We start from the raw sequence: 11328 nt of genomic DNA on the forward strand, positions 1-11328 counted from the left end.
AAGCCTTTTCTGTGGTTTGGGATGCCATCTTGATTTTTTTTGCTGCCTGCAGAAAGCCGTTCTTGCAGTACATTTAAACGATTAGAAAATGCACGCAAAGTCTACGACATCGATGCAATAAAGACATCAGAAGCCCAGTTCCAAATCTATACATTTATTTCCATTTACATCCAAGTTCTGGTTTCTCAATTGCAATATTCTACAGCACCCTGTTCGTGGGTGTATCTCATATATACATAATACGATAGCTGCCACCTCCTTTATCGGTCCATTATATTATCCAATCTTGCGGGTAAGAATTTAAAAGCTAACCTCCGCGTGTTTCGTTCCGACATTTCCTCCATTTAATCCTAATTTTGTCATTTACTCAGAACCTCAATTGCTTCGGGGGCTCAGCAGCACAATATCCTATTAATAATAAATACTACGATGAAGTCAGATTCAGTTTTATTCTTCTAATGTTACAGTGAGACGACCTCCCATCCGTTTTGATACCGGATTATAAAAAATTATTTCAGAATATTCCGGTCCACCTATTTACATTGATGCAAAAAAAAAAAAACCAAAACCCCAACATTTGAAGCTAGGGCTATTCTGAATTCCAAAATACCCTGTTTCTAATTCAGAAAAAGATTTCTTCCTCTTTGGAACAGGCCACTTCCAGGAGAGGCAACTGGTTTGAAAATGAAAAGAAAAAAAGCCCGTTTCCAAGTTCAGCATCACCTGAATTTAAAATATTTTGTCTTCAGAACCGTTTGCAGAACCACTGAGCCATTTTTAAAAGTTATAACAAACTCTGGTCAGCAATAAACCAAAGTTGTGATATTTCTTTTGGGCATCATGTTAAGAACTTCATACCCGTGTCTTCTCTGGATTGCAGATGTTGCGCAGATGTTACGAGGCCCAGCAACATTCCGAGGCTACCAGATTCATAATTTTGTCTTGCTAATGAAATCAATTAAAGGTCTAAGAACATTGTAGTGTGTTTCAGGGTCACCTCTTCAACCAATCTTGCGTTCACGTTGGTGTCTTCCATAGAAGCTGCCCATCCTAGGAAAGGATCATGCAGAGAAATAATATTATATAGAAATAATACTATGAGCTGGACGCCGATCGCCGGTGTCATCAGTAAAACTAAAACTCTAATTTCAGTTTGCAATTGTTTTGCTTTTTAACCCAGCTGGACAAACACATCTTTTTACTTTTTTCCTTTTGTCATACATTTTTCCCTCCCTTATTTTCCTAATGTTTTACTTTTGTATTTTTGTAGTTTAGATTATAAACTAATTAAAAAAAATGTTTCTGGACGTGTCGGAAACATGCAACTGCTTTCCATCTGCACATCCAAGACAAGAATATCAATCATGATACCTTATGCATGTAATTGGTATAACGTGAACATATTTTAAAACATTTCACAAGCATAACATAGACATTAAATACGATTATCATCTAAACCAGGGGTAGGCAACCTCGGCTCTTTTATGACTCGTGGACTTCAACTCCCAGAATTCCTGAGCCAGGCTCAGGAATTCTGGAAGTCCACGAGTCATAAAAGAGCCAAGGTTGCCTACCCCTGATCTAAACCAAGATAAACTCAATTAAGCTACAATAAAACAGAAGGAAACAGACTTACCTTGACGTTCCATCTCTGTGATGATAGCCATCAAATAGTTGAGTGGGAGAAAATCAATTTGGGTGGGTATTCTGTCCGTAAATGGTATATTGTACTGCAAAAGAAGAATGCATTTCAGCATTGAATGGCTATAATTTAACTCCATGTTTCAAAGAATTAATTTTTTGGAAGAATCAGAGGCAAAGAGACCAAAACATACGAAGAACAGCTGCGGGACTTGGGTTTGGTTAGTCTAAAGAAAAGAAGAAACAGGGGAGACAGGATAGCAGTGTTCAAGTATCTGAGGGGCTGCCACAAAGAAGAGGGAAGTCAAACTATTCTCCAAAGCACCAGAGGGAAGGACGAGAAACAATGGTTGGAAACTGATCAAGGAGAGAAGCAACCTGGAATTAAGGAGAAACTTCCTGACAGTGAGGACAATCAACCAGTGGAACAGAAGTTGCCTCCAGAAATCGTGGGCGATCCATCACTGGAGATTTTTAAGAAGAGGCTAGACAGTCACCTGTCTGAGATGGTATAGATTCTCCTGCTTGAGCGGGGGGCTGGACTAGAAGACCTCCAAGGTCCCTTCCAGATTTCTATTCTATTCTATTCTATTCTACTCTACTCTACTCTACTCTATTCTGTATTTTATTATTCTATTCTATTCTATTCTATTCTATTCTATTCTACTCTACTCTACTCTACTCTATTCTGTATTTTATTATTCTATTCTATTCTATTCTATTCTACTCTATTCTGTATTTTATTATTCTATTCTATTCTATTCTATTCTATTCTATTCTACTCTACTCTACTCTACTCTACTCTATTCTGTATTTTATTATTCTATTCTATTCTATTCTATTCTATTCTATTCTATTCTATTCTATTCTATTCTATTCTATTCTGTATTTTATTATTCTATTCTATTCTATTCTATTCTATTCTATTCTATTCTATTCTACTCTATTCTGTATTTTATTATTCTATTCTATTCTATTCTATTCTATTCTATTCTATTCTATTCTATTCTATTCTATTCTATTTCTTTTAATGAAAAGAAGGACCAGTGGTGACATGATAGCAGTGTTCCAATATTTGAGGGGCTATTACAAAGAAGAAAGGGTCAACTTATTTTCCAAAGCACCTGAAGGCAGTACATGGATGGAAAATAATCAAGGAGAGGACCAACCTAGAACTAAGGAGGAATTTCCCACTAGTGAGAACAATTAACCAGTGGAACAACTTGCCTCCAGAAGTTGTGAATGCTCCAACACTGATGGTTTTTAAGAAGAGAGCCATTTGTATGAAATCAGAACAAGAAAGCTGGAAGGGACCTTGGAGGTCTTCTAGTCCAACCCCCTGCTCAGCAGGAGGCCCTACACCAGTTCAGACAAATGGCTGTCCAGTCTCTTCTTAAAAGCCTCCAGTGATGAAGCGCCCACAACTTCTGAAGGCAAGCTGTTCCAGTGGTTAATTGTTCTCACTGTTAGGAAGTTTCTCCTATATATATGTGGTATAAGGCAGGGGTCTTCAAACTTGGCCCTTTTATGACTGGTGGACTTCAACTCCCAGAATTCCTCAGCCAGGCACGCTGGCTGAGGAATTCTGGGAGTTGAAGTCCACAAGTCATAAAAGGGCCATGTTTGAAGACCCCTTCCAGAATTCCTTAGCCAGCGTCTGGAATTGAAGTCCACTAGTCATAAAAGGGCCAAGTTTGAAGACCCCTGGTATGGGGTTTCCTGCCTGAGCAGGGGGTTGGACTAGATGGCCTCCAAGGTCCCTTCCAACTCTGTTACTCTAAGCATCTTAAAGCTACTGGAGACTGGACAGCCATTTGTCTGAAATGATATAGGGTTTCCTGCCTGAGCGGGGGGTTGGACTAGATGACCTCCAAGGTCCCTTCCAACTTTATTATTATTATTATTATTATTATTATTATTATTATTATTATTATTATTATTATTATTATTATTATTATTATTATTATTATTTCAACTCCCAAAAAAGCTAAGAAGGGGAAGGTGTGAACACCTCAAGCCTTGCTCCTGGGAATCTAACTTCAATATCTGTATCTTATTCAGACCCAGATTTTTTATTTTATTTTTAATGAAAAGGATCAGGGACAAACTAGCCCACATTCTTAACAGGGGATCAAGCTTTTACCTGTTCCCTGCCCAGTTTCTCAAACAAGAGTTTCACGTAGTTCCTCGCAATAGCACCTGTGCTTAAAGAATGGGTCCACAGCTGACACACCTTGCAACCGATTGCCTGCAGGGTCAAAATAAGAAACGGGCAGAGGAAACGTTTTAAATATCACATATGAACTGCAGCTCGGAGAACTGAATCAGCCACGAAGACGGATGGCAAAATAATATTAATTCTGGCTCAGGGTCCCAAGGGGAAGAAACCCGATCCCCATGGCTTAAACATAATTTCCAAACAGCATCAAAACAGCTGTTCTGGAAGAAAAATGTCATTTGGTTGACTTTCTGCCTTCTCCGAAACAGAAAGGACAGCGATAAGACAGAACAGCAGGATTTTGTGGATGTTGTTGTCGTTGCCGTTTTTCAATACAGCCAAATAAAGAAGGCCTTTCTGTCGAGAAAGTTCAAGTTGTTCTTGTTTCTTGAAATAGACAAGGAAGCTTGCCAGAAGAAATTTGAGAGAGAAAAAGATAAAGATAGATAGATAGATGATAGATAGAGATAGATAGATAGATAGGTAGGTAGGTAGGTAGGTAGGTAGGTAGGTAGGTAGGTAGGTAGGTAGATAGATAGATAGATAGATAGATAGATAGATAGATAGATAGATAGATAGATAGATAGATAGATAGATAGATAGATAGAAAGAGATAGATAGATAGATAGATAGATAGATAGATAGATAGATAGATAGATAGATAGATAGATAGATAGATAGATAGATAGATAGATATGGATGGATGATAGATAGATAGATAGATTGAAGAATAGATGATAGATAGATAGATAGATAGATAGATAGATAGATAGATAGATAGATAGATAGATAGATAGATAGATAGATAGATAGATAGATAGATAGATAGATGGATGGATGGATAAGGAGAGGGACAGAGGGAGGGAGGGAGGGAGAGAGAGAGAGAGAGAGGGAGGGAGAGGGAGAGAATGAATCAGATTTAAAGTCCTTTTAGACCATGATATGCAGGTTCTGAGGTTTTGCTGGTTAAAGAAATACCGGAAACCAGAAATTGCCTTGTAAGTTTTACGTGTTTATTCAGCTGAATAGAGACGGACTCCTCTACATGAGGGGAGCAACAAACGATAAGAAATCCTTGTATTTATTCTGTATAATTACATAAGCAGCCCATCCAGCAAAGCTGGAGGTCCGTTCTAGGCCTCGGAGGCCCAGGCCTGCATCCAATAAGAGAACCGGTTGTTTAGCTATTTGAATCCCACCCCTGCATTTACTGCAAACAGATCCAAGACTAGTTGTCGGAATACGGCAGTTAGTTAATAGTTACCTGGGGAAGCCTTGTAAAGATACTCAGCTTGAGCTTCACGTTCTTTTCAGTGTCGTCTAACTCTTAAAAACAAACACACAGGTTTGAGAAAAAGGTTACGGGCTAAACAAGACCTTGGCCTGGCTTCAGTCCGGTTGACGCCAATGGAGATTAGCTTTGCAAACACAGCTCTACTCCGCTGGAATGTGGAACGTGGTTAGCATGTTTTTAGTCCCCTTACGCAAGAGAATGACACATATTACAGGCCGTCCTTGGCTTACGTCCACAATTGGGCCCACAATTGGGCCTTGGTTAAGCAAAGCGGTTGTTAAGTGAATCACACGGTACTTGAAGAGAAGGACGAGGGAGGACATGATAGCGGTGTTCCAGTATCTCAGGGACTGCCCCAAAGAAGAGGGAGTCAAGCTATTCTCCAAAGCCCCTGAAGGCCGGACAAGAAGCAAAGGATGGAAACTAACCAAGGAGAGAAGCAACCTAGAATATAAGGAGGACTTTCCTGACAGTGGGAACAATTAACCAGTGGAACTCCTTGCCTCCAGAAGCAGTGAATGCTCCAACACTGGAAGTTTTTAAGAAGAGACTGGACAGCCATTTGTCTGAAATGGTGTAAGGTTTCCTGCCTGAGAAGGGGGTTGGACTAGAAGACCTCCAAGCTCCCTTCCAACTTTATTATTATTATTATTATTATTATTATTATTATTATTATTATTATTATTATTATTATTATTATTATTATTATTATTATTATTATTCACAGTCAGCCAGATGTTCAGACTGGATTTGGCACTTTTGTCTACCTATCGAGTCCTTCCCAAGGACCTGGGATAGGCAGATGTGGATGTTTGATGGTATTACAGATCTCGTCGCAGGATGGAAGCAGTTCCTAGTAAGGCCGCCTTTTGCAATTGACTAATGGCGAATTTGTCAATGCCGATGGTGTTCAAGTGGTGCTCCAGTTGTTTTGGGATTGCACCCAAGGCGCCTATTACTATTGGTACTACCCTTGCTTGCTTTTGCCACAGTCTTTCTATTTCTGTTTGTAGGTCTTTGTATTTTGTTATCTTCTCCAGTTCTTTCTTGTCTATATTATTATTATTATTATTATTATTATTATTATTATTATTATTATTATTATTATTATTATTATTATTATTATTATTATTATTATTATTATTATTATTATTATTATTATTATTATTATTATTATTATTATTATTATTATTATTATTGGCTTTGCTTGGCTGGGAAGATTGTAGATGTGACCCCAGGATGCTACAACCCTTGTAAATATAAGCCAATTGCCCAGCACCTCAATGTTGATCCCATGACCAGGGGGATAGAACACAGAATAACAGAGTTGGGACCTTGGAGGTCTTCTAGTCCAACCCCCTGCTCAAGCAGGAGACCCTACACCATTCCGAACAACTGGCTGCCCAATCTCTTCTTTAAAAACCTCCAGTGATGGAGCACCCACAACACCACCAGTGCCAGCAAGGAGTGCGCCCCTCCCTGTCAATCTATACAATCTACTGTATATAAGAGCCGCGGTGGCACAGTGGTCAGAATGCGGTACTGCAGGCTATTTCTGTTGACTGCCGACTGCCAGCAGTTTGGCAGTTCGATCCTGACCGGCTCAAGGTTGACTCGGCCTTCCGTCCTTCCGTCCTTCCGAGATCGGTCAAAGGAGGATCCAGATTGTTGGGGGGCAACAGGCCGACTCTGTAAACCGCTTAGAGAGGGCCGTAAAGCACTGTGAAGCCGTATGTAAGTCTAAGTGCTGTTGCTATTACTCATATGTATAGTGGCTACTACTACATGCAGGCTAAGCCTGAAGGTAAAATGTGCCTCTTAAGAATCTTATCATTCCTTAAGAAATGTCTCCATTCTGGGGAGATGAAGTCCACAAGTTTTAAAAGTTGCCAAGTTTAGACACCCCCAAACTAAAGCATTTAGACCTCTTTTATTTAGCAGTCATTTTTAGACAGAAAAAAAGCAGTAGGAATAGGGAACCTCCAATAATGCAGCCTGTGATTTTGCATGGATGGATGTTCTGGGAATTTGCCATGAGTCACAGGCTTCTTGGGTGTTGCAAGCATCAATGAATAAGCGAGGCAGATGCGAGTATGAAGAAATCCTATTTTTTTGTGTGTGTGTTTCTGTTCCTTTTGATACTTGCAACGTTGCATGTTTCACACTTTTTGATCCTTCTTTTTTGATCCTTTCCTCTGAAGCTTTTGAGACTGCAGCGAGATTGCAAGTATCCAAAGGTTTAGAAATAAGGATCGAAAGAGTATCAAACGGGCCATGTGGCTGATGTGAAAAGGATCAGAAATTCAGGTGGTCCTTGACTTATGACCATAATTGTAGGTTGCTAAATGAGACATTTGTTAAGTCAGCTTTGCCCCAGAGTCAGTGTATCGCCCCCAACAATCTGGGTCCTCATTTTACTGACCTCGGAAGGATGGAAGGCTGAGTGAACCTTGACCCGGTCAGGATCAAACTCCTGGTAGCAGGTAGAGTAGACAGAGTTAGCCTGCAATACTTCATTTTAACCACTGCGCCGTCATGACGCAGACTACAATCTGTACGAGTAGACCCTGACTTACAGCCATTCATTCAGTAACCATTCAAATTACAACAGCTAAATGACTCAAGTTATGGCCATCGTACGCCCTCCCGCCCCCGTGGTCATGGGATTGTGGTCTGGGCACTTGACAGCCAGTTCATACTTACAACTGGTTGCCAAGTGCCCCACGATTGTGTGACCACCAGTTTTTCCTGCCGTCTTCCCCAGAAAGTCGATGGGGAAGCTGGTAGGGAACGCCACAAGCCATTGCTGCCTGCTGAGAGGATTCCCTCCAGTTTCTGGTTGAAAAAGGATTTTCAGCTCCACAGCGGAGAGGTTTGAAGTTTCTCTACTCTGAAGCTGAAAATAGGTCTATGCCAGGGGTAGGCAACCTTGGCTCTTTTATGACGCGTGGACTTCAACTCCCAGAATTCCTGGCTCAGGAATTCTGGGAGTTGAAGTCCATGAGTCATAAAAAGCCAAGGTTGCCTACCCCTGGTCTATGCTGAAATCCTCTCTGGGGCTGACAATCCTGCTTGGATTTCAGCACAGACCTCTTTCAGCAGCAGAGTGTGGTTGGCTGGGGAATTCTGGGAGTTGAAGTCCACAGGTCTTAAAGTGGCCAAAGATGTTTTTTCAGGAGGCAACTGGACTTCCTTGTTTTTTCTCGGAAGACGTTTCGCTTCTCGTCCCAGAAGCTTCTTCCGCTTCAGAAGTCCAGTTGCCTCCTGAAAAAAGCACCTTTGGGATAACCACGACCGGGATGACTGAGGATCTCCGTAGACACGGGTCTTAAAAGCGGCCAAGGTTGGAGACCGCCGCTCCAGTCCGCAAGAAGGAACATTACCTTTCCAAAGATTCAGGACGTACTTTTCTGTTAGGTGCAGAACTCCGTGGTCGATGTACTGCAGGACGGTGTGCAAAGGGAAGCACCTCATCCCCACCTCCAGGTGCAGAGTGTGGAATCCTGCATTAAAGAAAGACGTCAAGGAAGCGATAAAGACGAAGCCCATGAGAAAGAGCCGAGAGAGTCGGTAAAATCATCCCGCATCATTCACCCATTCTGTTTGCAACGAGAAAAATCACAAGGCTTAGATCTGGCGGACGGGATCGGTGTGGCAAAATACGTACTGGTGGTCCTTCCACTTTCAACCACTTGAAGTTACAACGGCAGCGGAAAAAGGGGACTTGTGACCGGTTCTCACACTTGCACCTACCGTTGCGGCGTCCCCAGGGTCATGTGATCAAAATTAGGATAAATATCCTGTTAGATATCCCCCCTTCTCTCTCTGTGTCATCTCTATCTACTATCTATTTTTTCTCTCTCTCATCTCTCTGTGATCTCTCTCTCATCTCTCTATTTCTCTCTATCATGTCTCTCTCTCTATTTCTCTATCACCTCTCTCTATCTCTATTTATCTGTCTCTCATCTATTTAATCTCTCTATTTATCTCTCTCATCTCTCATCTTTCTCTCATCTCTCTCTCTCGCTCATCTCTGAGATCTGTCATCTCTATTTATCTATCATCTATTTATCTCTATCATCTTGCTATTTATCTCTATCTCTATTTATCTCTCATCTATTTAATCTCTCTATTTATCTCTCTCATTTCTCTCTCTCTCTCATCTTTCTGTCTCTCTCACATCTCTCTGTGATCTGTCATCTCTATTTATCTATCATCTATTTATCTCTATCATCTCTCTATTTATCTATCTCTATCTCTTATGTCTCTATCTCTATCATCTATCATCTCCATTTCTCTGTCTATCTCTCTATCTCTCTCTCATCTCTTTGTGATCTAACTCTCTTTATCATCTCTATTTATCTATCATCTCTCTATTGCTCTATCTCTATTTATCTCTCTTATGTCTCTATCTCTATCATCTCCATTTCTGTCTCTCTCTCTCTCTCATCTCTTTGTGATCTGTCAATTCTCTCTATCATCTCTATTTATCTATCATCTCTCTATTGATCTCTATCTCTATTTATCTCTATCTCTCTCATTTGTCTCTATTTATCTCTCTCTCTCTCCCCACCCATCCATCCATCCATCCACAGAGAGAGGGAGGGAGGGAGGGAGGGAGGGAGAGGGAGAGAGAGAGAGAGAGAGAGAGAGAGAGAGAGAGACAGACAGACAGACAGACAGACAGACAGACAGACAGACAGACAGACAGACAGACAGATCCGAAGCTTTCATAGCTAAAGTGGGACTAGATCCCATTTCCTAGCCTGGCATCTGAACCATTAGACCAAACTGGGTAGAACAAAACGAGATAAATGTGGAAGAAAAGTACTTCAAAGTTGATTTAACTTCTCTGCAACTTGACCTGCATTTAAGGTTTAAGCCATGTCATAGAACCACTAGCCATGATCACAAGGCAGATCTATCTGCCAATTAAAAGCAGGACTGACCGTTAGCTTTTAAACTCTCCCATATAATATTCTTTCTCCCATAGCAACCACCACCCCCCAAAAAAATAAAACAATAAATACAAAATCCCACTTTGACAATTGTGAACTAACGCTCTGTTAAGCATTTCCATTTTTAAAACTTGTTCCTTCATAAAATCTGTCCTCTAGGGGACATTAACATTTTAATCTGTCCTCAGACTTATCAGAAACAGCAACGGCCTCTTAGGAAATCAAAAACCCGTGACTTGGGGGAAAAAAAAAAAGTCAGCCCCAAGCATCTTACCCAACAACTCACAATGGTTTCACAATGGACAAAACCACTAGCCAAGTTTTCCGGTGAGACCCGTCTTAAATCAGATTTTTAAAAAAAACCAAGTCAAATGTTTCGGGGACAATTTTAACCTTTTGCTAATTTGGAAAGATCTGTGGCAGTATCTTGGTATTAAGACAGGGATGAGATTCTCCTCAGAAGTTCCTATTCTCTTGCTATTCTTAGAAATAATTCTCCAAAACAGCTGAAGGCAGGACAAGGAGTAACGGTTGGAAGAGAACCAACCTAGAAGTAACGAGAAATTTCCTGACAGAAGAAACAATCGGTGGAACAGCTTGCCTTCTGGAGTTGTGGGTGCTCCATCAGGGAATGTTTTCAACGATAGGCTGGACCATCATTGGACCAGGATGGCATAAGAAGAGACCCAACTTAGAACAAAGGAGAAATTTCCTGACAGGGAGAACAATTAACCAGTGGAACTACCTGCCACCAGAAGTTGTGAATGCTCCAACACTGGAGTTTTTAAAGAAGAGACTGGACAGCCATTTGTCCGAAATGGTATAGGGTCTCCTGCTTGAGCAGGGGGTTGGACTAGAAGACCTCTATGGTCTCTTCCTACTCTATGATACTATGTTCTAGGGCAGGGGTCTTCAAACTGGACCCTTTGATGACTCAGCCAGCGTGCCCCATTTTAACGACCATTCTCTCTCTCTCACCCTCCCTCTGCGTCTCTCTCTCTCTCCCGCTCTTCCTCTCCCTCCCTCCCTCTCGGTCTCTCTCCCTCTGTCTCTTCCTCTCCGTCCCTCTCTCCCTCTTCCTCTTCCTCCCTCCCTCTCTCTCCCTCTCCCCTGTCTCTCCCTCCCTCTCGGTCTCTCTCCCTCCCTCTCTTCCTCTCCCTTTCTCTTGCCCTCTCCATTCCTCCCTCTCTTCCTCTCACTCCTTCCTTCTCCCCCCC

General features: G+C 41.4%; 1 protein-coding gene across 1 annotated transcript in view; it reads right to left on the bottom strand.

The window, feature by feature from the left end:
* Positions 1–151: 151 nt before the first annotated feature.
* The window catches only part of GSAP (gamma-secretase activating protein), a 41311-nt gene continuing 30134 nt past the window's right edge, over positions 152–11328 (bottom strand). Inside the window, exons 25-30 of the mRNA XM_029286610.1 lie at positions 8748–8752; positions 8537–8656; positions 5124–5185; positions 3785–3889; positions 1637–1730; positions 152–1050 (exon numbers count right to left, since the gene is read on the bottom strand). Coding sequence (XP_029142443.1) covers positions 959–1050; positions 1637–1730; positions 3785–3889; positions 5124–5185; positions 8537–8656; positions 8748–8752 — 478 coding nt within the window. The 3' untranslated portion in view covers positions 152–958. The remainder of the gene's footprint in view (positions 1051–1636; positions 1731–3784; positions 3890–5123; positions 5186–8536; positions 8657–8747; positions 8753–11328) is intronic.

The sequence above is a fragment of the Protobothrops mucrosquamatus genome, unplaced genomic scaffold (assembly GCF_001527695.2).
Source record: "Protobothrops mucrosquamatus isolate PMUCROS unplaced genomic scaffold, P.Mucros_1.0 scaffold4259, whole genome shotgun sequence".
Taxonomy (NCBI): Eukaryota; Metazoa; Chordata; class Lepidosauria; order Squamata; family Viperidae; genus Protobothrops; species Protobothrops mucrosquamatus.